This window comes from Hyla sarda, chromosome 1 (assembly GCF_029499605.1).
Source record: "Hyla sarda isolate aHylSar1 chromosome 1, aHylSar1.hap1, whole genome shotgun sequence".
Lineage (NCBI taxonomy): Eukaryota > Metazoa > Chordata > Amphibia > Anura > Hylidae > Hyla > Hyla sarda.
The window spans coordinates 336,281,633-336,307,078 of NC_079189.1; the positions used below are offsets into that span (position 1 = coordinate 336,281,633).

Here is a 25,446-nt window from a genome sequence, read left to right on the forward strand (position 1 = left end):
TTTTTATCTGCTTTCAGGTGTGATTTTTATATTGCCCACACCTGTTACTTGCCCCAGGTGTGTTTAAAGGAGCATCACATGCTTGAAACAATCTTATTTATCCACAATTTTGAAAGAGTGCCAATGATTTGGTCCAGCCCATGGAGTTTTTGGAGTTTGGTGTGACATTATGTCCAATTTGCTTTTTTTCCCTCCCTTTTTTGGTTTAGTTCCAATACACACAAAGGGAATAAACATGTTTATAGCAAAATATGTGTTAGTGCAATCCTTTTCAGTTAGAAATACTTAATTTTCTTGAAAGATTTCAGGGGTGCCTGTAAATATATGCTCACCATGATTCCACAAGGCATCCCAGCGGATTTGGTTCAAATTCAGACCCCCCATAGCCCCCATAAACCTACTTTAAAAATCCTGTTGAGTCAGAAAAAACTCCACACACTGAGGAAGATTTTTCTAAACCTGTGCAGAGGAAAAGTTGACCAGTTGCCCATAGCAACCAATCAGATCGCCTCTTTCACTTTTAAAGAAGACATCTGATTGGTCGCTATGGGCAACTTGTCAACTTTAGCTCTGTACAGGTTTTGATAAATCTCCCCCACTGGGCTTGTTTCCTGTGTGAGCTGCAGGGAGGGGCTGCTGTGAGAATGAACAGTAAGGGGGGTGTGGTGCCCTCCTGCCAATCAGAGACCCTCAAATACGGCACATTGAAGCTGTCAGCTCTCTGAGCTGAGGAGAAGGGAGAGTGAAGTGTCTTCTATTGTAGACGCTAGACATCAATGTGATAAGATCTCCTGGACTTCCTGCTTGGAGAGAAACGGTATGCGGTCAGCAAAGATTACATATATAACCTTATCATCTGCAGCTATATAAAGGTAATTTCATTTGGCTGGAGTTCTCCTTTAAATATGAAGTTCTGAGTTTGAAATATACATTGCTGGGGAGTGGAGCAGTGCAGCATGCCGTCTGATCCCCTGGTTTTTAAGTTATGGTTGCAGCGGGTCTCAGAAGGGAGACCCAATGCGATCAATCCCTCTGCCCCTGTACTACTACCCCCAACATGAAATAGACTCTGCCAATGGGAATAGTGTTCCTGCTATGGAAAAAGTGCAGGAACTCAGTTCCCATGCGTTCCTGCAGGACTTGAGCCCTGGTCACTATTGTCTATTAGTTCTTCTTTGAACTATATTGTGGTTGTATTTTGTATTTGTTCATAAGAGTAATTTTATTGCAGCCATACAATTGTTACAAAACCCTGCAAAATATGTTCTTTACCATGTAACTCAACAAGTGTGCTTTGTGCATACCTAGTTCATGTCCTGTGGTGGAATGAGAATCCTGACAAGCGGGCTGCAGGAAGGCATTTGGCTCATGAAGATGCCAGGGTAGTGGCCGCAGGTAAGTAAAGACCTTTGTGATATGTTTTGGGTTTATTGGCTAGCCTACATTTGGAAAGATCTGTGTATTAGGGCCCTTTTACATGGAGCGATTATCAGCCGAATAGCTGAATGAGCAAACTTTCATCACGATAAATTAAAAAGAAATATAGCACCCTGCAATAATAAGGCTGTAGGATATGTGCAACACCAATAATATAGCAAATGTATAATAGTATTAGTTTTAGTAAAAAAAAAGTTCAAACAATTGCTGCCATAAGTAACCACACACATATACTCATGCTAACTTGGCAAATACAAGGTGCATAACAAAATATTTTTTTTATGAATTGGCCACAATCTCTCACATTTAATGTTCACATTCTCATTATAAGGTATTGAACTCAGAATGATGGAGAGAAAATAGATTTATGCTTTTATTTTAGCACAATGCCACAACATAACAAAATGTGAAAAAAAGTGAAAGGGTCTAAAATCTTGCAGGGTCTAAAAGGGTCTAAAATCTCAAAGCATTGTAAGTTCATTCAACTGTCTGAATGCTATACAGGATCGTGTAAATTATACAATATGGGTTAAGATAATAAGGGAAAATACTGAATTTAAAATCTACATTCAGTAAGATCAGTATTAATTTAGCTAATATTTAAAAATTAACCTCTCCTATGCTATTTTAACGCTAGACTGTGTTAAAATAGACTGGAACTGGGTGTGCACATATAAAAGTGGTCTTCAGATCCAATTGATGAATGCTGATCTTATAGATTGTGGGCTTGTTTAATGAGCAGAAGGATAAGTGTAAAGAAAAAAAGGAAGGACAGTGGCGCCTTGTGTAATTTCGTGGGCTAAGAATCCCGAAATGCCCTTGAATTGAAAATATGCTCACCTTGTGTGAACCTTGGTTTCATTTGTATCATCCCTCTTTATGGGGTATAATTGTGGAATCACGGGTTGCAGTCTGCAGGTATAGACCGGTTTCCTCTTGGGGGTCGGTAATGAGCCAAGAAAATTCAAGTAGAAAAAAAGTTCTGGGGTGACGCTGCCTTTGTAGATTAACATTAGGAGTCGACTTCGAGTAAAAAGTAACAGTGTATTTTTATTTAATACATGAAACTTTTACAAGATATTGCAAGACGCTTTTCGAAGATATGCTCCCTCTTTTTCAATTGCTAAGTTATCTAGTATACACAAATCACAGTAAGGATTTAAATAACACATACTTTGAGTGCTAAAATTGGAGGGGGTTGGAGGTCAAAGTGGGTGGCACTGAGTGTCATTATTGTACAGGTTAAAAGACTCTTAACACTATAATGGATAAAAACAATAAATCAAAACATTTCATTACTCCTAGATATGACCGGTATAAAAGTGTGTTATCATTAATACTTTGCTGTTTTGTTATTATTTGTGTGGCTTGTTATGGATGTTTGCCTCTGGAGGCACAGGTTTCGTTCCAAAGAAACATTTCTAGAAGGACTTTCCCGCTGAATCATTCATGAAAAGAGCGTTCAATCGGCTCATTGTCCTAGTGTGACGTCAGTTGCTGTGATGTTCTTGATGCCGGTCACATGGTGTGTGAGCTACCAATCCCTATTTCCCGGGGTGGGTTTCAAATTCACTTACAGGAAAAAAATCTTGCTGCTTTGGCGGTGTGTAGCAGCAACTAATCAAAGGGGATCTCCAATATGACGTGTAAATCACATGGTGTAATAGCGATCAATGGAAATTTCCAGAGATTCGGTTCAAAAAAGGCTTCTAGTATTTTCTCCCGCATTATCCACAGGTATTGATGGATAATGCAGGAGACGCTGATTTCAATGAGCCCTACCTTTCCCAGATCCACCTGGCCGTTTGCCCACAATTGTAGTTTTATTATATGTGGAAATCTGTCTGTAACTGGCACGGGTGGGGCTTCTGCAGCTTAACTGTCACTGACGTCAGTGCCGCTTAAGTTTCCCCCCCCCCCCTCAAGTTCTCCCTAAGCGGTGCTGAAGTCAATGCCAATTAAGCTGTAGAAGCCCCACCCGTGCCAGTTACAGACAGATTTCCACATATAATAGAACTACAATTACAGGAGAACGGCCAGGTGGATCCGGGCAAGGTAGGGCTCATTGCAATCAGCGTTTCCCGCACTATCCATCAGTACCTGTAGACAGTGCGGTCGAAAATATGACAGTTTTCCTTTTAAGCCTTTTCGCTTGTCATTGGTTCATAAGGATGACCAATCAGCTCTTTCCTGGGAAGTCGTATGGACCAATCAAAGCATTGCCTACTGAAGCGCTATGTATAGCGGAGAATACAAACAGAAGATGGCTCGCTTGGAATAATAGTGATGAATTGGAGTGATTTATGGACTGAAGGTATGGAAAGACACATGAGTATATTGGTTCCACGGATCTTTTTATTATATGGTGTGTTCAATATATTCATTAAGTCCCATCGGAATTAAAGTCTTCAGCTTAAAGATCCAGTAATTTTCTCTTCTGCATAGTTGCGTGTATCTTCTGTTGTTGGTTACGGGAATATGTTCTGTTGGTTCTACGGAAAAATTGATGCGTGCCTAGACACGCTATGGAGCTAATACCCATTCTTTACGTTTGAACGGTGTTTGTTTATTCTGGTAATTAGCATTTGTGTGGTTCTTCCAATGTACTGGATGCCACATGGGCATTCCAGTAAATAAATTACACATGAGGACTTGCAGGACATCAGACTCTTGATTTTGTAGGCTTCGCCTGTGGTCTTAGAAGAAATTCTTGCAGTGATTTTTTTTTTATGTTGCTGTAGCACTTGCAGTTTGTTGTGCAGCATTTGAAGGATCCTACTATTCTGTCGCTTAAGGGGTTGGTTTTCTTGATGGTTTTTCTACCTGATTTGAAACACTTAAATTAATATTCGGGGTGAGACAAAAACATCACAACCAAGCTATGTAAATTTGAAAAAGAGGTGACCACAATAAAAACTACATACAACACCGTACAAATACCATCCTTCGGATTAAAAGACCAATCCCTGCTCTGAGAATAGTGTTTCCACAACCTAATACCTACAAAAACACCCAAGAGCGACAATATCAATGGTCAACTCATTCCAGGACTACTGGAGCTAGTACCAAAGACAAAATCATGTCTTCCCTCGGGACGCTTCATAACTCCCAAAGAACAAAATGACCAAATCTTTGAAGATTCTCTAATCACAATACATGAAAGTATTACACCAACACAGGAAGACCCTGTACAAGACTCCTTCAACCATTTCCACACACCATGCAATAACTGGATCTAACCACCAGAAAGGATTTTCTTCTTTCCAGCAACTTAACCATTATGACAGTCTTTTTGTTTTCTGTGGTCTTTTTTAGGGCTCCCCCCACTTTGGGCCAGACCCCAGAAATACCCTTCCATCCGATAGCTGCACCAATCCACCCACAGAAAACAAAAAGAAAAGAAAGAGAGGAAGAAGAGGAGGACGCAAGAAGGAAAAAATTTACCCATCATTAAAAGAAAATCAGATTCCTACAGTATGCGATAACTCTAAAATTACATTGGATACAGTAAAAATATTAAATCTGTCCAAAAGAGCTCTAAATCCCATGGACAGTTCTTTTGCCTTTCAAACGGATCAAATGACTTTGATCTTTTTCTAGATCTAAACGCCTTCATTTGGAAGTTGACACTTAAGAGAAATTTCAACTTACCATGGACCCTACAAAATGACCAATCCAAAGATTCCAAGAAGATGGAATATTTGACATTTGACCTCCCTGGAACCACCTCCGGTCATTACGGGGCTAAAACCAAAATTGACTTACTACCCAACCCAACATCGGGGGGAATTTTATAGATACTTTCATGGTGGGAGTCTCCAAAGACTTCGGAGATCTGAACAAAAATCATAAAAGAGACTCTAACCAGAATTTAAGCATCCAGCAGAGAAAAGCCGTAAAGACTTTAGACGATTCAATTTATAATCAAATCAGCGGACAAAGGCAGGGGCAGAGAATCGGGCAGAGACGGCAGGTCTCTGGACCTGCAAAAGCTGCTGCAGTTCATTGATTTAAAGCGCCCGCTTTAAATAATTGAACTGCAGCGGCTTATCGGTGCATAACACGCAGATAGACTTTAGGCTAAAAAATTTTGCCTAAAAAATGCGTATTATACACCGATAAATACGGTATAGACTCACACCTGCAAAAATATGTATGCTGATTACCTTCATACACCAAGGACACCAGTGATTTCATAAAATCAGTAATTGACCTACAATGGGAAGAACACTACTCCTTTCTAACCATAGACATCTCCTCCTTATATACAATCATTCAGCATGACCTAGGATTATCCGCTATATCTCATTACCTTCAAGCAGAAGAACAGATGCCATTTTTACAATTTAATGGCTGTATTTATCGCCAGCACTGCGGGACTGCGACGGGGACGCGGTTCGCACCCAGCTTTGCAGATTTAATTATGGGTGCATTTGAGGAGCAACTCCTATACCGCGATCCCCTATTCCACCACTGCATAACATACCGGCATTATATTGATGACATCTTTATCGTCTGGGACAGCAGCACAGAAAACCTAAATGAATTAATCACTTCTCTGAATAAGAACACCTGGAATGTCCACTTCACTCACACACACACTCACACACACTACATAAATGATATCATATGGTGGTTTCATATGATAGCCAAGGAAAGGTTAGAACCAAAACTTTCTACAAGAATGTTGACGGAAATAGCTATCTTGACTATATTAGCTGTCATTCAGAGAAATGGACCCAGAACATCCCTTATGGGCAGTATAAACATATACACCAAAACTGCACATCAACCAAGGATTTTCAGATTCAGAGCAAGATCCTTGCCGGGAGATTCAGAGCCAAAGGGTACCCCCAAATCCCTTATCCAAAACAGCAAAAAAGAAAGCAAGCAGTCTGGATCAAAGGACCTGCCTACAAGCAAAATCAATGGACACTATAGAAAACACAGCCAATGATAAACTGTACCCATCAATTTTCCTACCACCTTTTCCACTGATCACAAAAATATAAAACAAATTTTACAATCATATTGGAACATTCTCCTCATGGATCATTTTTGGAAAGACATACTTCCTGCACGACCGCAAGTCACTTTTAGGAGAAACAAATCATTGAAAAGCATAAGTAAGCTGAAAACCATCAAGAAAACCAACCCCTTAAGCGACGGAATAGTAGGATCATTCAAATGCTGCACAACAAACTGCAAGTGCTACAGCAACATTAAAAAATCACTGCAAGAATTTCACTTCTAAGACCACAGGCGAATCTTAAAAAATGAAGAGTCGGATGTCCTGCAAGTCCTAATATGTAATCTATTTACTGGAATGCCCATGTGGCATCCAGTACATTGGAAGAACCACACAAATGCTAAGTACTAGACTAAGCAAACACCGTGCAAACGTGAAGAATGGGTCTCAGCTCCATAGCATGTCTAGGCACGCATCCATTAAACATGACTGCAATTTCTCAGATTTTTCCATAGTACCAATAGAACATATTCCCTTAACCAACAATAGAAGATACACGAAACTATGCAGAAGAGAAAATTACTTAATCTTTAAGCTGAAGACTTTAATTCCAAAGGAGCTAATTGGTCATCCTTATGAACAAATGACAAGCGAAAAGGCTTAGTACTAGAAGCCTTTTTGAACCGAATCCCAATTTCCATTGGTCACTATTAAACCACGTGACTTACACGTCACATTGGAGATCCCCTTTGATTGGTTGCTGCTACACACCGCCAAAGCAGCGAGATTTTTTTCCTGTAAGTGAATTTGAAACCCAACCCGGGAAATAGGGATTGGTCGCTTACATACCACGTGACCAGCATCAAGAACATCACAGCAACTGACGTCACACTGGTACAATGAGCCGATTGGATGCTCTTTTTATGAATGATTCAGCGGGAAAGTCCATCTACAAATGTTACTTTGGAACAAAACCCATGCCTCCAGAGGCAAACATCCATAACAATCTATTAATGATAACACACTTTTATACCGGTCATATCTAGGAGTAATGAAATGTTTAGATTTCTTGTTTTTATCTATTATATAGTTAAGCGTCTTTTAACCTGTACGACAATGACACTCAGTGCCGCCCACTTTGACATCCGACCCCCTCCAATTTTGGCGCTCAAAATATGTGTTATTTTAAATCCTTACTGTGATATGTGTAAACTAGATAACTTTTAGCAATTGAAAAAAGAGGGAGCATATCCTTGAAATGCATCTTAAAAGTTTCATGTGTTTAATAAAAATACACTGTTACTTTTTACTCGGACTCGACTCCTAATGTGAATCTACAAAGGCAGCGCCATCCCAGAACTTTTTTCTACTTGAATTTGCTTGTTTAATGAGCCTTCATGTTTACACCGTGCATCATTTTTATTTTTTTTTATGTGATTTCCTACTGCAAAATTCTTCATGTGAACACAGTCTTAGACAGCTCAACCATTATGCAGTCAGGACCACGTGAACGACAGAGGGATTATTTGTGCTGTCCCTTTACTTCCAACATCATTCATTGGGCACACATCTATGTACACATTGGGGGAGATTTATCAAAACCTGTGCACATAAAAAGTTGCCTAGTTCCCCATAGCAACAATCAGATCTCCTCTTTCATTTTGCAAAGGCCTTGTCAAAAATGAAAGAAGCGATCTGATTGGTTGAATCGGAGCGGAGTATCCCTTTTGGCCTCTGTTCAAATCTACAAAGTACAGAGCATAACGGTGACCTAAAAAGACAGAGAATGAAATGGGAGTGAAGAATGTAGCCTTGTATGAGAATTGGCAGTTGTGATCCATATGCTGCAGTTGTTATTCCACACATGCTTAAAAAACACTATTCTGCCTTCCTTTTCAGTAAGAGAAAGCGTGCGATTTCTTGACAACCAAAGAAACGTTCTTCTGATTCCAGCTCCATTCTCCCCATTGAAGTAATGCCTGCAATTTCTCATGGACACATTGAAACAGATGGCCTTAACTCACAATAATGGAATCTTCACTTGTTGGATACATTCACGTTTAAGTCTGTTACGACCTTTAGAAAGCCACAACAGAATAAAATTGCTTCATGTATATTTAAAATGCATTTTCTGTATGCTGCTGAAATCTTTACAAGCAGTAAGAGTGCAGTGGCATTTCTATATGAAAAACAAGTTTTATGAGAGTTGTATAGTGCACAGTTTTAGAATTCAGCAAGGGCCAAGGAAAAGGGATATTTTCGTCTGGTTTGTTTGAAGGCACTCTTCATCCACTGTCCTGCGTGTTATATAATTGTATAGAATGCCAATGAGATTTTGCAAGTACAAAGTAAAGAGTAAAATAAAGCATGCCTAGTTTTTGTTAGAATTGGTTTAAGCATAAAGTCAAAGATTAATTTGGTGCTTCTAGATGTGTTTGTGTATAGTACTTACCATGGGTACACAGAACCAAGAAGAGAAACCCTTTTACACTTACATGATTTGCTCTTTTCTGAGAAACTAATGGTAATTGGTCAATGTTAAGAAAGATCATCAATAAAATTGTGTGATGTCATAATATTTATCGGTAGCAGGACTTATAAATATAAATTAGACATTGCTGCATAGTGCAGAGCCATGTGTTTAGTGGTGTCCTATAAGGAAACACAGGTAACACTATGCTGTGCCAGAATCTGAACTCTATATACATGTTATTCGTGACACCATACCATGACTGGATAACATTCCCATACCTTGACTGCATAGTATCACCATACTGTGATTGGATAACACCCCCTATCCTGGCTGGATAGAACCAACATACCCTGACTAGTTAACACCCCCATATCATGACTGGAAAGAACTCCAAAACCCTGACTGGATAGTACCACCATACTGTGACTGGAAAAAACCCACATGTGGCTGGATAAGACCACATATCTTGGCTGGATAGTAACACAATACTGTGACTTAATAACCTCCCATACCTTAACTGAATAGTATTACCATACTGTGACTGGACAATATTACCATACCCAAACTGGATTGTACCACCGTACTATGTCAGTTTACTAGCAAATGTAGTGCGAGATGGGGAAAAAAACCTGATATTTGGATTCCCAGCACCCAGCAGTAATTACTGCACATTTCCTATAGAGACATTTCCTAAAGGAATCTACAGTCATGTTCAGATGTGGTGGTGTTGTGGATCTTCAGTATGAATTCTAAATAAAAAAAATAAAAAATGAAAATACACATTTCTAGTATCTGGTATATTCCAAAACCACATTCAGATATGGTAAAAAAAAAGCAGGGCATATTTTAGGGCATGGAGTATATTTTCAATTCTGCAGAACGCCCATTTTATAGTGTATTTGTTTTGGTAAAACCTACAAAACTTCTGCAATATCTAAACATAGTTGAAGTAATGCTCTAGTAAATAACCACAATGGGAAAGCTTTTATTACAGCCTCCCTCAAAACAGGAAGCCAGATAAGATTACAGCGACAGCTGTAGAACATGAACGTAAGACAAAACATACAACTTAGATGTCACTTTTTTATTTTACTTTACGTGACATAATACAAGGCAATTAACAAAGATCTAAAGTCTATACTTTAATACTTAAACAGTTAATAACAATACAAATATTTTTCAGTCAAGGAAATTCCAATGTAAGGATTTAACTTAAACTAATATTGTAAAACAATTTTTTTTTATTTTTTATTTTTTTGCAATGTTAATGGGTATTCCAGTGCAAAAAATAGATCCCATTAAAAACAGCTTAAAGTGCTTGGAATGAAGGACCAAAAAAATGAAACACAATGAGGGGGTGAATAAATAAAAACTGAAAACTGTCTGGTTCTGCCCACAGCAACCAATCACAGCTCAGGGATTTATTTTAACAACGATTGTTAAGATATGAAAGCTGAGCTGTGATTGGTTGTTATGGGCAGAACCAGACAGTTTGTTTCCACAGTGTTTATTTATTCTCCCCAATGTAAGTAATATATCACATCACATGGGAGAAATGTTTCTGATCAGGAGATACACAAATATGCATACACGTGTAAAGATCATGGCATTTATGAGCCAACCAGAAGGAAGATAACTTGGTGGCACATTATTTCTGCAGAACAAGTTAATTCACAAAATGAGCAAAATAAATGTGAATCTTTGAACTGTTACCCACTATAAATGGTTATATTTTTTATTTTTTAAGAAAAAGATGAAGAAACTTGCCCAATCTGTTAGACCTGAGTCCTATTCTCACCAGGAATTGGCTGGATATTCCAGATAATGCAAACCACAGGCACCGATGACGTATATACATATCCTCCACAGACATGAACAAATGTATATGTGCAGAATGTTGCAATAATTCGGTACAGTCAATCAGTATGGTGGTGATAATACTAACTTGGCACTATACCCATGACATAATATACGCTAGTAAACACAAGCTTCAACTTCTTAGCATTTGTCACTTATTGTATCCTGACATTTTCTTGAACATCAGTGCCATCTGGTAAGGCAGTGTTGAAAAAAAAAAATACAAAAAATATATCACACTTTGTGTAACACAGAAGGTGCAGGAATAATGCTTCTTGCATAGACTGAGGTAAAAACCACAAAAATTGCATTGATACGTACGTACGATAAGCTTGTTCTAGCACTCTATGTAAATTTGGGAAGGCTTATCAACAGAACAAGCACTACAACAGAACTGTTCATGCAACAATTGCTTCTCATTGTCACATTCTTAGGAAGTTGTAGTACTATTCCAATATACCAATTCAAAGCAGCTTTCTCTGTTCTAGGGATTTAGTGGCATGTCTCCTTAAATGCTAGCAGTATGGGGGAGAGCAGGGATAGTTAATTCAACATGAATTTTTCCAGTGACTATTGTGTTTTTATCTATAATACCATGGAACAATACTCAGGAAAGCACTGTAACATTTCTAAAGAGGTCTGGCGGTGTAAAACTTACATTTAACAATAGTTTCAAGATTTGAATCATACTAATGCCCTGTGGAATGGGTATCTATGCACCACACATCCAGCACTCTTAGTTTATGTATGTTCCTAATCCATGAGGGTCACTTATGTAATCCTGAGGAGCAGACTAGGCTTCAACCTGGGGTGTAATGCGAGAGCAAGCTGTGGTTTCAGTGTAGTAATCATTTTTCCATTACCTATTTATCCAGATGTATTTTTGTACAAGGTGTACAGTTCCCGCAGCAGTAAGGCTCTTTAGACTTCTTTAGCAGAGTAGACGCTCCTAAGTGCAACAAGCGGCACCTTCCCTTGTGCTCTGGTGTCGCTGATGTACTGGAAAACACATTACTGCACAGATGTAGCAGAGCCGACTATGGGGTTGACCTTTCAGGCTGCATTGTTTGTGCATTGTGATACCTTTCTGCATAGGATTACCTGCAGTCCTATGTACAATCACTAATAGCATTTCATGATATCACATTTGGTTCAAACTCGGCCCTGTCCCATTTGTATTTATTAGTTGTGATTTATCTCTATTTATCATTTTATCTGAAAAGAAGATACAAAGTGGCAGTAAAACATTTTGAAAATGTACGTTGCTGGCTTAGTTTGGCAAGGTTTTGTTTTTTGCTTGACTATCAAATAAAGCAACTGGACAACCCAATACTCTGGCCAACGTATGCTTGTACAGAATGTTGACTTTTGAGATGTATTCTTGTATTCTAGTATTATTTCCGTCTACGAACCATCTTCCTCATAGCTAAGCCTTCCTCAAAGGAAATATAACTATATATCGGCTCATCTAACTTGCCATATATTCAGAATGCACTGGAGTCCCATTATCTTGGAGTGCATTGGTTTAGTACATGAAAGCATATGAGACAAGACTATAGAACTATTCTTAAACAAAAGCATTGGTTTTGCAGTCTGAAAGGAAAGTAAGACAAAAAGGAAACTAAAATTTTAAGGTTCAAAAAATACAAATCGCCCTAAAGACAATAGTAAAAATGCAAAAATAACACCACAGGACACATGTAACAATGCTACCAAAAACAAATTTAGAAAAGCTGGACAGTCTGCAGTAGAAAAATAAAGTAATAATATCTTGGACTCTGTATTGCATCCACGCATGATACTTTGTGACCTTTGATCCTTTTTTTTACTGATATAAAATTCCAACGTGATTTCTGGCACATGTATAAATGCTGGATGCAATAGCTTTTCAGGATTTTACACTGGCCTGACTTGAACTGCCGCTTGTTTTTTTCTTTATTACTGATATCTTCACACTACCAGGAGTCTCTAGAAATGGTAGGCTGTGCTTCAAAGCACATACAAAATGCACCCATGGTAGCTTAAATGGTAACATCAAGAAAACCTGAACCTCTTAGAACATCACAAGGTATTAAAGCTAGTCCTTCTGGGCAAACCATGTCTGCATCTGCTGAAACACGTTGATGCCCTAACAATTAATAAATAGTTACTAGTCATGATTTGTCAGTGGTAATATTGTTGCGATCCTGGAAAAGAATACAATAAACAATACAAAATTTACATTGTACATAACAGCTTTTGTTTCAAACCCCACTTTCGAGCAAGATCCAGTGGGGCCAACACTAGAGATTCACATTGTCATACTGTTGGCCTCTATGTTCAAGTCTTCTACTTGCGTACAGTACAACAAGGCAACACTAGAGGCACGGCCTCTGTTATGGAATTGTGTCTGTCATTGCATTGATTTGCATTGCATTGAGTGGTAGCTGTCCAGTTTATGATGCCTCCCTGCTCTGGTCCTAGAGACCCGATTCTCTGGCATTTATGTCCCAGTTGCTGCCAAGGAAGGCTTTTCATACATATCCTCCAGATTTCTCCAGTTTGGCTTGTCACACGTAGCTTTCTTTCACCTTCTCGTCCTCAAGAAAAGATGTAAGGGCGTTCATATCTACTACAGTCTGGTTTTTGTGTAATGACAAGTCCTTCAAAAGATCATCGTCACTTTGGTCCTTGGCAAAGTTAACAAACACCTAGAGAAAATAGACAAGGCTCTGTTACTTTCAGAACGTCTATAAAGTTCCTGACTTGTCATCTTGTAAATAAATATCACATTCTATTATATATAAAAAAAAAACGGAGTCATTTAAAGAAAGATTTCAGGTAGTTAAAAGCCACACTACAAATTGAATGTAAAATAACAAACTACACTATACACGATATATATGCACCTCACCCTTTCTGGTGTCTGTGCTCCAGTCCACAAAACACCACTGGTTACCTCCCACTGACATACTCTCCCTGCTCCTTCGATGACGTTCTGAACACACTGCAGCCAATCACTGAGTCTGCAGTGGGTTTGGCTTGCCATGAGCAAAGCAGGAAGAGCGCTTCATCGGGCAAAATAAACAGGGGTACCAGGGCACCAGCGGGCACCAGCGCTAGACAGCATAAGTATGGTGTAGTTTGATATTTTACAGTCATAGCTGTATTATGATTTTTAACTAACTCATAGTAGTGACATACTTAACATATTTGTATGTAAAGGTTTTGTGCTCACTGTATACCATGTTACAGTACGGTTTTTCCATTTTAGCAGCCATTTGCTGTTATCTCAATGACACATTAGTTCCCACTCCAGTAAATATGACAGCTGCACTTTAAAGGGGTTATCCAGAAAAAAAAATTTTTTTTTTATATATATATATATATATATATATATATATATATATCAACTGGCTCCAGAAAGTTAAACAGATTTGTAAATTACTTCTATTTAAAAATCTTAATCCTTTCAGTACTTAAGAGCTTCTGAAGTTAAGCTTGTTCTTTTCTGTCTAAGTGCTCTCTGATGACACATGTCTCAGGAACCGCCCAGTTTAGAAGAGGTTTGCTATGGGGATTTGCTTCTAAACTGGGCGGTTCCCGAGACACCTGTCATCAGAGAGCACTTAGACAGCAAAGAACAACCTTAACTTCAGAAGCTCATAAGTACTGAAAGGATTAAGATTTTTTAATAGAAGTAATTTAAAAATCTGTTTAACTTTCTGGAACCAGTTGATAAATAAAAAAAAGTTTTTTCCTGGATAACCCCTTTAACTTCAGAAGCTCATAAGTACTGAAAGGATTAAGATTTTTTAATAGAAGTCATTTACAAATCAGTTTAACTTTCTGGAGCCAGTTGATATATAAAAAAAAAGTTTTTTTCCTGGATAACCCCTTTAACCTGTTAAGGACATAGGACGTTCTCTAACGTCCCCGCTACCTGGGCTTTAATGCCCAAGGACGTTAGAGAACGTCCTGTTGTATTTCCGATCTCTGCCGCTCACCCGGCGGAGATCGGAACTGGATGCCTGCTGAAATCCTTCAGCAGGCATCCAGGGCAAACGCCGAGGGGGGCCATGTAGGCCCCCCATGTCGGCGATCGCCGCAAATCGCAAGGGAAATCGCCCTTGCGATCTGCGGCGATACCGGGCTGATCGGGTCTCTGGGACCCGACCGCCAGGTAATTTCGCATGATCCCGGCTGTCACAGACAGCCAGGACCATGCTGAAGTATCGGAGCGAGGTGGCAAGCCCGCCACCTCCTCCGATCCCCTGCGATCCGTCGGTTAACTAACCGACCAATCGCAGGAGGGGGGGGGCGGTTACTTCCTCCCGCCCTGCCCGGCCCCTGGAAGTCCGGAGAGGACGGGAGGAAGACCGGAGGACGCGGCGGGGGACGGGGGAGTGCTGGGGACCGGCCCCGGTACTTACCTCGTCCCTGAAGACCCGGATCCCGACGAGGAAGATGGCGGCGGCGGCGACAGGTGAGTTGATCTTCAGCCGCGGTCGGGCCCTTTACAGCAATGCACGTCGCCGTAAAGCGACATGCATTGCTGTAATGGGACCCTGTATACTACAACTCCCAGCATGCCCAGACAGCCCTTGGCGTCTGGGCATGCTGGGAGTTGCAGTTTTGTGACGTTCCCCAAGGGGTCTAGTTTCCAAAATGGTATGCCATGTGGGGTTTTTTTGCTGTTCTGGCACCATAGGGGCTTCCTAAATGCAACATGCCCCCCAAAAGCTATTTCAGAAAAACATACTCTCCAAAATCCCCTTGTCGCTCCTTCGCTTCTGAGCCCTCTACTGCGTCCGCCGAACACTTTACATAGACATATGAGGTATGTCCTTATTCGAGAGAAATTGGGCTACAAATATAAGTATAAATTTTCTCCTTTTACCCCTTGTAAAAATTCAAAAATTGGGTCTACAAGAACATGCGAGTGTAAAAAATGAAGATGGTGAATTTTCTCCTTCACTTTGCTGCTATTCCTGTGAAACACCTAAAGGGTTAAAACGCTGACTGAATGTCATTTTGAATACTTTGGGGGGTACAGTTTTTATAATGGGGTAATTTGTGGGGTATTTCTAATATGAAGACCCTTCAAATCCACTTCAAACCTGAACTGGTCCCTGAAAAATAGTGAGTTTGAAAATTTTGTGAAAAATTGGAAAATTGCTGCGGAACTTTGAAGCCCTCTGGTGTCTTCCAAAAGTAAAAACACATCAATTTTATGATGCAAACATAAAGTAGACATATTGTATTTGTGAATAGTTTTTTTTTTATTTGGAATATCCATTTTCCTTACAAGCAGAGAGCTTCAAAGTTAGAAAAATGCAAAATTTTCAATTTTTTCAGCAAATTTTGGAATTTTTCACTAAGAAACGATGCAAGTATCGACAAAATTTTACCAATAACATAAAGTAGAATATGTCACGAAAAAACAATCTTGGAATCAGAATGATAGGTAAAAGCATCCCAGAGTTATTAATGCTTAAAGTGACAGTGGTCAGATGTTCAAAAAACGCTCCGGTCCTAAGGTGTAAAATGGCCTGGTCCTTAAGGGGTTAAGTCTTGTGACTTGTAAGCATCACTTATGTTAAGAATATAATTGTAAAACAACTGTTATTTGGGAAAAAATGGGGCATAACATAATAAAATATTCATATAGGTTCATTCTACATCTGCTAAGTCAGTGAATAGTGTCTTTTTGAGGGTTCATAAATTTTACTCTATGAAATGCTTGGCGTTTCCTTGTAAAAGTGTTAAAAAAAGGAGAATCTGACATGTCTCTAAGCTCCCTTTCAAAATGTCTCCCTAAAGTCTGTATGAAAAATATTCCGCCTTTGCACTATCTAGGAGTATTTCCTAGGTGGACTCCCAGGCCATAAAAGACAACATTTATGGATTTGGTATCAGTGATTAAGAGTTTAAAGGGGTACTCTGGCCCTGAGACATCCCCTATCCAAAGGATAGGGGATAAGATAAGATGTCTCACCGCAGGGGTCCTGCCGCTGTGGACCCCTGCAATCTTGTGTTCGCCACCCACCTGTTTGAGCTGCACACCGCGGTGCCAGCTCACCAACAGCCGGGTGGTGACCACGGGGCCGGAGTATGGTGACGTCACGACTCCACCCCCGTGTGACGTCAGCCCCTGCCATGCAAGTCTATGGGAGGGGCCAGAGTACCCTTTTAATGAAACTTTGTTTGTACAGGTCCTTTACCCACAGAACTTTTTGGTTCAGCAGCAAGAAAAAAAATTTAGGGGACTGTAATGAACAGAGGTAATCTTATCACCGTGCTTTGAGAAATTACGTAAAGGAAAATTGTCTATACCAAAATAAAGACCTTTAGTGTAAATTAAGGTTACATGTTAAACATATTAGAAAATATTTTTTTTTTTACTTTCCATACCACTATTTATTGTTTCCTCTGTTTCTAGTGATCCATGAGGGTCCCAGTTATGGGCCACTAACAATAAGACATTTATCACCTATGCAGTGATAAATGTAATTTGTATGGAAACCCCCATAAAGATATTCATATATTTTTGGGTGGCCAGTACGCACACCAGCAAAAGAAATAGCAGTGTTTATTTGTAATGTTGTAAATTTTACATTTGCACCATCAAAACTCATACAGTAATGTTAAAAAAGGGAATAGGCTCGTTCTTTGATTAAAATTTGAAGTCCCATCCTAGTATAATTATAGTTATTTTTTTACATTTACAAAACAATCTTATATGATCTTACAGTATCTAAGTTGAGCTAATAATATCTTTCCAGCGATTACACTGAAATATTTTTTTCCACCACCGGATGGCGATTTAAACCATATTCTATGAACCAAGAACATGAGTAAACAACCTCTAAAGGACAAAGGCCATCATATACTCCAGGCCTAGAGAAACGGGAACAAAACCTTCTAAATGTAGGAGGCAGATAACTGAAGTTGTTGAATGATGCTATAGAAAAGCCAAAGTATCCTACAAACATTTACATACTTGGTCAAGAGTGGTCTGAGACACTGAATAATCTTCAATGTGAAGTTTTTTCTTGTTCTTGGAAAGGATGCTGAAGATCCTGGCCAAGGAGGATTGTGAAGAGCGCAGCTGGTACTGCAACATTCCTCTATGTTTCTCTTTTAATACGCTCCCTGGGAAAGCATGGCTGAAAAACTCCTCCACGGGCTTCAAATCTGGGTTCGACCCTGATATTCTTACTATAATGGTATACCCATCGCCAAACCTGTTAAGGAGAACAAAACAATTACTATTCCTTCTTTCTACTAAACTCAAACGGATATTGATAATAATGCTAAATCATTTCCTTATCTTTATTCAATGATGTCATTTATAGTTCTTATAGTCACAACAATTTGTAAAAAAAAAAAAAAACAACATCTAGCTTATGCCTGACTAGAGTCTTGTGGGAAAAAACACACACAATTTTGGCATAAAATCTTATAAAATTGGATTAATATAATGATTTTATTTAAACAATATGAAAAAAATATTAATTACTTATTCTTTAGATGCTGAACACTCCCCAGACATCTGAATCTGCCATTCACCATAATAGCCATTCTTGTGCAGAGAGCTTCACATTCTTCCATACTGTACAAAGAAAAAAACAATACAATACTTTAAAGGGAATGTACCACCTACATATTTTGATTCATGTACATGATTATGGGGGGGCATTCAGAAAGATGCTTTATAGTAGACACATGGATCATAGAAACCTGTAATCTGGACTCATTGGTCCAGATTTATCAATCTGTCAGAGACAAAAACTGAAATGATTTGCCTATGGCAACCAATCACAGCTCACCTTTCACTTCATTTGACCAGACTGCTTTAATAAATGAAAGCTGAGTTGTTTGCCATGTAAAAATCAGTTGTGATGAATCAAGGCCCATGACTTTTATGGGAGAGTGCTCTAGGCATGTTCTGTGACCTTTGTAGAGGACAGTGTTCAGGGTGAAGAGGATGTGACCATCACCTATTGTGAATGGTGGATCCTGTATTATCCATATTTGTGTTACATTGTCCTGCCTGTGATGATAATGTAATGACCACTAAAAAGTGATATCTACTGAACAGAAAGTCAGCCAATTATAAGGCTCAGTGGCTAAAGTGACAACTGCAAGAGTTCAGGTAAAAAAAATATATATATATATTTTGACATGGAAAAAAAAACTGAATTTCATAAAAAGATATGTTTATCATAAAAATGTGATTTAAGAATTAGGTCAATTTCTGATGAAACATTTAATTTAATAAACAGGATTTTACAATTTGACAATGCAGACAGGGTTACTCATGTCAAGCTTGGAGTACTACTATACATGGATACCGTTATCTCTACTTATAAGGGGTACTGCAGGGAATTTAACTTATCAGACTCTTATGCCCTATCCACAGGATATCAAATAAGGGTCTGATCGATGGGACACACTGCAAACCCCTGTACGAGGCCCCCGGCTACTTACCCATCCTCTGCACGCTCCGGCCCCTATCCTTTCTGGACAAAAGCAAGTCGGGTAAGTAGCCAGGGCCCCGTACAGGAGATCCTGAGGTGCCACTGGTCAGACCCCCGCAATTAGACCCTTATTCTCTATTCTGTGGATAGGGGAGAAGTGTATAATAAGTTCAGTTCCCTGGACTATTCCTTTAAGTTACGGTATATGCATGTAAAGCATATTGCTGCCTTTCCTTCAAATGAAGGCAAAGGATTGTTTTAGAAAATGCACAGGACCTCAAGTTCCTGACCACACTTTCCTGAAATGTATTTTTGGAAGCAACACTAACCTGTGTGAAGTTAGCACGACGGATCTTCCTTCTTTAACAACACTCAGGGCACAGTTCCATAAGAAGCGTCTTGCTTTAGGATCCATTCCTGTGGTTGGTTCATCCTGTAATTTTAAGGAGGAAATGACTTTAAAAGTCCAGCATAAAAGCTATGTAAATATAGCATCAAGTTCAGGATTATGTTTCATATCCATAAATATTGTTGATAAAACTGATACAAGAGGCAGACAAATACCAGGTAGACAAATAAACAAAATACTGATGCATTGGAAACTTACCAGAAAGACTACTGGCGGTCCTCCTATTAGGGCAATAGCTGTAGATAATTTACGCCTGTTTCCTCCACTATAGCCTCCTGCGCATCTGTCTGAGTATTTCACTAAGCCTAGTTTTCGCACAGCCCATTCAGCAACCTAACACAAAGATCAAGACACTTAACGTTCCACTGCTGGCACACTGATGGATGGATTCTTAATTAAATAGTTATAATACAAAAAATTATTAAAAAATAAATTATCACTGATCAACCTTAAACTAAAATAAAAATAAATAAAATTTCCACTAAGAAAAAAAAAAAAAAATTTAATAATGTCTGTCAAAATATACTGTAAATACTAAACATACCTTTTGCTCTCCTCTTTTGGGTGTTGGGATCAGATATTTCAATTGTCGCTCAGCCAATCACTGGCCGCAGCGGTGTCTTGCCAGTAATTGGATGTATTGGGCTCCAGTACCAGGAAGAGGAGTGCAGCACCGGGGCTGGGCCAAATATGTCTATTGCAGCTCAATCAGTCACTGTTTCAGGCAATACACCACTACAGCCAGTGACTGGCTGAGCATCAATTGATATATTGGTCCCCAGCAGCCCAAAGAGGAGAGCGCTGGAAACCCAGTGCAGCATTGACTGCTATTTTTATAGCAGGCAGCCTGGGCACCTTTCTCTGAATAACTCCTTTAAATATATCTAGCTAATCGCATACTCTGCTGCATGCCCCTCTTTCGGGTGCCCAGTGAATTTTAACGTGGATGTAGTATCAGAAAATGCTTTTAGGGGTAATGGCATAATAAATGTGTTTTGGTTTTTGGCCAAGTTCAGACAGAGAAATCCCAGAAATACCCTAGTAAATGCATGCCAAAGGGCACATGAAACCTTACCTTGCAAACTTCCTTTTCAGGCACTCCACGCAAAAGGGCATATAACTCCAGATGCTCCCGGCCTGTCAATAGTTCATTGATGGCATCAAACTGAGGACAGTACCCCATATTCTGATGGACTTCGTGAATATTAGACAAGATACTGCAAAATATAAATATATGATCATTACTACAATTATATCTTTAAGCTTCTGGCACATTAAGCGCAGACATTTTAAGCTATAATGATGTCATTTTTCTGGACATGTCAATCACATAAGACAGAAAATAACATTGGTGGTCAGCCCCTCTTTGTTGAGGACATTAATGGGGGGAAGGGTTGGCCTTAATTGACCAAAGCTGACTCTTAAGGTTAATATCTTATAAAATGCTATTTGTATAAAAACCTTGACATTTTCACTATAAAAGATTACTACATGCAGATTAAAACATATGCTATGCTACCTGTGTAACAAGAAGCTCACCTGTTTCCCTTCAGAAAGGCTTCCCCAGCAGTCACATCTGTATCTCCAGTGAGCATTTTGAATGTGGTAGTCTTACCGGCACCATTAACGCCCAGCAGGCCAAAACACTACAATAAAGTAAATAAAAGTTATGATTCTTGCAAACAGTCATGGTAATGATAATAATAACAATAATATTATTGTAAATAATATTGTGCCTTTTGTTTATTGAAACTGTACAGATAATATGTTGTATCCTAGGATGTTCATATTATACAATTATCTTGAATAAGGAAATTCATTTTTTCATGTAATGTTTTAATCTACTGTATGTACAGACCTTGTTAATGAGATATATATGTTGCATGAATTAAAAATATTATAATAGTAAATAATAAAGAAGTGTTCTAAATATGAGTATCAGAAATGTATTGTAGATGGATTGACATATTAATCATTCATGGAGTGGACCGGTACCTCTCCTGGGGGTATTCCCACACACAGTCTATCAACAGCTGGCTTTCTTTTCATTCTGTAGATCTGAAAAAAAAAAAGTTATTGATTACCACAAAGTCTAAAATGTGTCAAACAAATTCTCTAACATACAGTAATATATGTAGCTGGGGGAACGGCAAGAGAGGGCAACCAATTCAGACACACGGTGAATGGACGTGACTGCGACAAGGAAGGCCACCTTCCAGGAAAGGAAGGCTCAAAAACGCTCAAATGGAGTGCCCTGCAGAGCATCCAAAACGAGTTTGAGGTCCCGAACTGCAGTGGGGGACCGGAACGGAGGGACCTCGTGAGCCACACCCTGAAAAAAAGTGAGCACATGGAGGTCAGACACAAGGGGGCAGTGGAAGAGGACAGAAAGTGCCGAAACCTGCCCCCTAGATGGAACTGAGGGCAAGGCGCGTTTCCAGTCCCGATTGCAAAAAGGACAAGAGATTCGGCAAAGAAAAAGAGGTGGGAGAGAGAGAGAGAGAACAAACCTTACACCAGCGGAAATAGGCCTGTCAGGTACAGTGGTATATCATGGCGGACGAGAGCTTCTGGGCACAGAGCATAGTCCCGATCACACTGGTAGAGAATCCCTGAGCCCACAAAACCGCGGTTTCAACCAACACGCCATCAAACACAGCGGAGGTAAGTTAGGGTGGCAGAGGGGTTCTTGGGAGGAGGTTTGGAAGATCCGGAAGACGGAAGGGAACGTCTGCCACGAGACTGACCACGTCCGCGTACCACACGCGACGAGTCCAATCCGGGGCCACCGGAATCGCTGAGACGCCCTCCGCCTTTAGCTTCCGGACAACCCTGGGAAGAAGTGGAAGCAGAGGAAAGAGGTAGGGGAGAGCGAAGGGGGTCCAAGGGACCATGAGCGCGTCTACTGCCAATGCCTGTTGATCCCATGACCTGGAATCGAAGAGTGTGACTTTCCTGTTCTGGCATGACACGGAGAGATCCATGTCTGGAGTTCCCCAGCAGTGACAGATTAGAGCGAAGACCTCCGGGTGAAGGGACCACTCGCCCAGGTCGGCTGTGGAGCGACTAAGAAAGTCCGCTTCCCAATTGTCGATCCCAGCAATGTGCACCGCCGATATGGCTGGAAAGTGAAGTTCCGCCCAGGAGAGGATCCTCGACACCTCCGTCATGGCCGCCGAGCTGCGGGTGCCACCCTGGCGATTGATGTATGCCACGGCGGTGGCATTGTCTGTCTACACCCATACCGGAAGGTCCCCGAAGCAGGCGACTCCAGTGAAGAAAGCACAGGAAGATTGCACGGAGCTCCAGGACATTGATGGGGCGGCCAGACTCCGACGGGGTCCTATGACCCTGGACCGTTTTGTCCCGGAAGACACCTCCCCAGCCGAGGAGACTCATGTTCATGGTCAGAATGGAGATGCAGGAAGGAGCGACCTTCTCAGAGGAAAGGAGACCGAAGCCACCAAAGGAGGGATCGGCGAACTGGGACCGGAAGCCGGATCCCGTGGTGGACAGACAAGGGGGATTTGTCCCACTGAGAGAGGATGGCCCACTGGAGAAAACGGTACCAAAATTGGGCAAAGAGGACCATTGAAGCTACCATCTTGTCAAGAACAGACATGCAGACACGGACAGGAATCAGACCTGGTCACCGAAGCAAGCGAATCCCCAACAGCTCCCGGAGCTTGTCCTCCCAAACAGTAAGGAGAGTCACTGCCGTGTTGAAGCCGATCCTGATAAAGGTCAGGGATTGGGACGGAGATAGGTTGGATTTTGCGCGGTTGATGATCCAACCGAAACTGAAGAGGGCCTGCAGAGTGATGTTGAGACTGATCCGATTCTGCTCCAGGGAGGGCACCTTGATGAGTAGGTTGTCCAGATAGGGGAGAACCGATACACCCTGAGAGTGGAGGAGAGCAACCACTGCCGCCAGTGTTTTGGTGAAGACTCGGGGCGCAGTCGCCAGCCCGAAGGGCAGGGTGACAAACTGAAAATGACACGCAGGAACAGCAAACCTGAGAAACCGCAGGTGGGCCGAAAAGATAGGGAGGTGCAAGTAGGCCTCCCGTATGTCCACGGAAGAGAGGAACTCCCCCAGATTTATGGAGGCGGCTACTGACCGCAGGGATTCCATCCGGACATGCCAAAGCCGCACATGAAGATTCAGAAGCTTTAAAATCGAGAATGGCTCGGACAGTGCCATCCTTCTTGGGAACTACGAAGAGATTGGAGTAGAACCCTGAAAACCATTCCCGAGGAGGGACCGGCACGATCACTCCCTGGGACAGGAGGGTGCGAAGGGCCACCTGAAAAGCTGCAGCAAGAGTGGGAGATCGAGGGGGGCGGAACCGGAATAACAGAGAATTCTATTCGATAGCCCTGGGACACGACCTCTTGAACTCAAGCATCCTGAACTTGCGCCAGGCAAACGCCCTGAAAGAGGGACAGGCGACCACCCACCCGAGGAGAAGGCTAAGATGGGGTGCACCCTCAGGCAGTGGAAGGCTTGCGAGTCCTGGATTTGGAAGAGGGGCGGTTGGAACGGGGCCCCCACTTCCAGGAGGGACGATTCTTGAAAGATGGTGCCCTCCTATCCTGTGTGGCTGCCAGTTTGTCTGGATGGCCCGAGAAACGAAAGGGGTGAAAGGAGGAAGTCTTCTGCCGCGAGTCCGAACGGCGTGGACGATTTTGGGCTAAGAGGGAACTCTTGACCCTTGTGGCCTCAGAGATGATCTCATCTAGGCATTTACCAAAGAGACGAGACCCCAGAAAAGGAAGCTCAGTAAGGCTAAGTTTCCACTTGTTTTTTTTCCTGGCAGTTTTTGTAATACTGCCACTGCAGTTTTTGAGCCAAAGCCAGAAGTGTTTTCAAAAAGGAAGAGGACATATAAAGGAAGGACTGACACTTCTCCTCCCTTATGGATCCATGCCTGACTTTGGCTCAAAAACTGCAGTGGCAGTTTTCCAAAAACTGCCAGAAAAAAAAACAAGTTGAAACTTAGCCTAGGGGACTGTGCCTGAAGTTCCTGGGTCCTGTAGGTGGAAGGTGTCCCTGACCGCCGACACCAGACTGTCCACCATATCTGACATATGGGAAGTCTCTTCCGAGTCAGAGGGAGGATCCGGATCAGAGTCCACAATCTCCCCTGGGGACCAGGAGCCCACCGTAGGCGTTCTGGAACGGGTGAAGGTGGACTGGGAGCGGGGGCGAGGAGCCCGGGAGCAGACAATGTGTGACCGGTTGCGGTGGCGCCTGGAGGAGGTGGAGAGAAAGCGGGAGTGGCAGTGAGAGGACCCCACGCGGCCTGACTCAGGGGAGGAAACGGAGGAAAGGCAACCCGCACGGGGATGGCGGCGGGGACGTTCCACTGTCGTCTACCTAGGAGACGAACGTAAGGAGGACCGCCCCAAGGCAGAGACCACCTCCTGGGAGACACTGGCCAAATTGAAGATTGTCTGAGAGAAAGAGAGGAGACCCACTCAGGAGCGGGATCAGACCTCCCGAAGTCCGGTGGACCATCCTGCACGTTGGTCAGGGGAGGACTGGGCTGCAGGGACACACAGGGTGGACAGGTAGGCTCAGAGGAACCGCATGGCATTTTGGTTCTACAGCCTGACCAAGAATAATAAGTGACCAGCGCAGGAACCGCCTGCCGCCGGAGGGAGGGGAGGGGGGGTTGGGCGTCGGGTCTGGGGTCGGACATAAAATAAAGGCACTAGTATGTCAGACAGCCAGACAGACAAGGAGTGATCTCACCCAGGCTCCTGTGTCTGGAGAGAAGCAGGTTACTGGTGGTACAGCTGGAGCAGACAGCAGCAGCAGGATGACCGGCAGAGA

General features: G+C 41.5%; 2 protein-coding genes across 4 annotated transcripts in view; one reads left to right on the forward strand and one right to left on the reverse strand.

The window, feature by feature from the left end:
- The window catches only part of NIPSNAP3A (nipsnap homolog 3A), a 31,913-nt gene extending 22,927 nt beyond the window's left edge, over window positions 1-8,986 (forward strand). Inside the window, exons 5-6 of one of the 2 annotated variants that reach the window (XM_056520212.1) lie at window positions 1,309-1,395; window positions 8,306-8,986. In XM_056520212.1, the coding sequence (XP_056376187.1) occupies window positions 1,309-1,395; window positions 8,306-8,382 (164 nt within the window). In that variant the 3' untranslated portion in view covers window positions 8,383-8,986. The remainder of the gene's footprint in view (window positions 1-1,308; window positions 1,396-8,305) is intronic. The other variant, XM_056520217.1, reaches the window with a different exon arrangement.
- A 958-nt stretch (window positions 8,987-9,944) lies between these two features.
- The window catches only part of ABCA1 (ATP binding cassette subfamily A member 1), a 106,060-nt gene continuing 90,558 nt past the window's right edge, over window positions 9,945-25,446 (reverse strand). For both annotated transcript variants that reach the window (XM_056520190.1, XM_056520198.1), the window contains 8 exons: window positions 21,603-21,665; window positions 21,147-21,253; window positions 20,683-20,824; window positions 19,806-19,940; window positions 19,528-19,631; window positions 18,238-18,330; window positions 17,719-17,962; window positions 9,945-13,426 (listed from right to left, as the gene is read on the reverse strand). In XM_056520190.1, coding sequence (XP_056376165.1) covers window positions 13,286-13,426; window positions 17,719-17,962; window positions 18,238-18,330; window positions 19,528-19,631; window positions 19,806-19,940; window positions 20,683-20,824; window positions 21,147-21,253; window positions 21,603-21,665 — 1,029 coding nt within the window. In that variant the 3' untranslated portion in view covers window positions 9,945-13,285. The remainder of the gene's footprint in view (window positions 13,427-17,718; window positions 17,963-18,237; window positions 18,331-19,527; window positions 19,632-19,805; window positions 19,941-20,682; window positions 20,825-21,146; window positions 21,254-21,602; window positions 21,666-25,446) is intronic.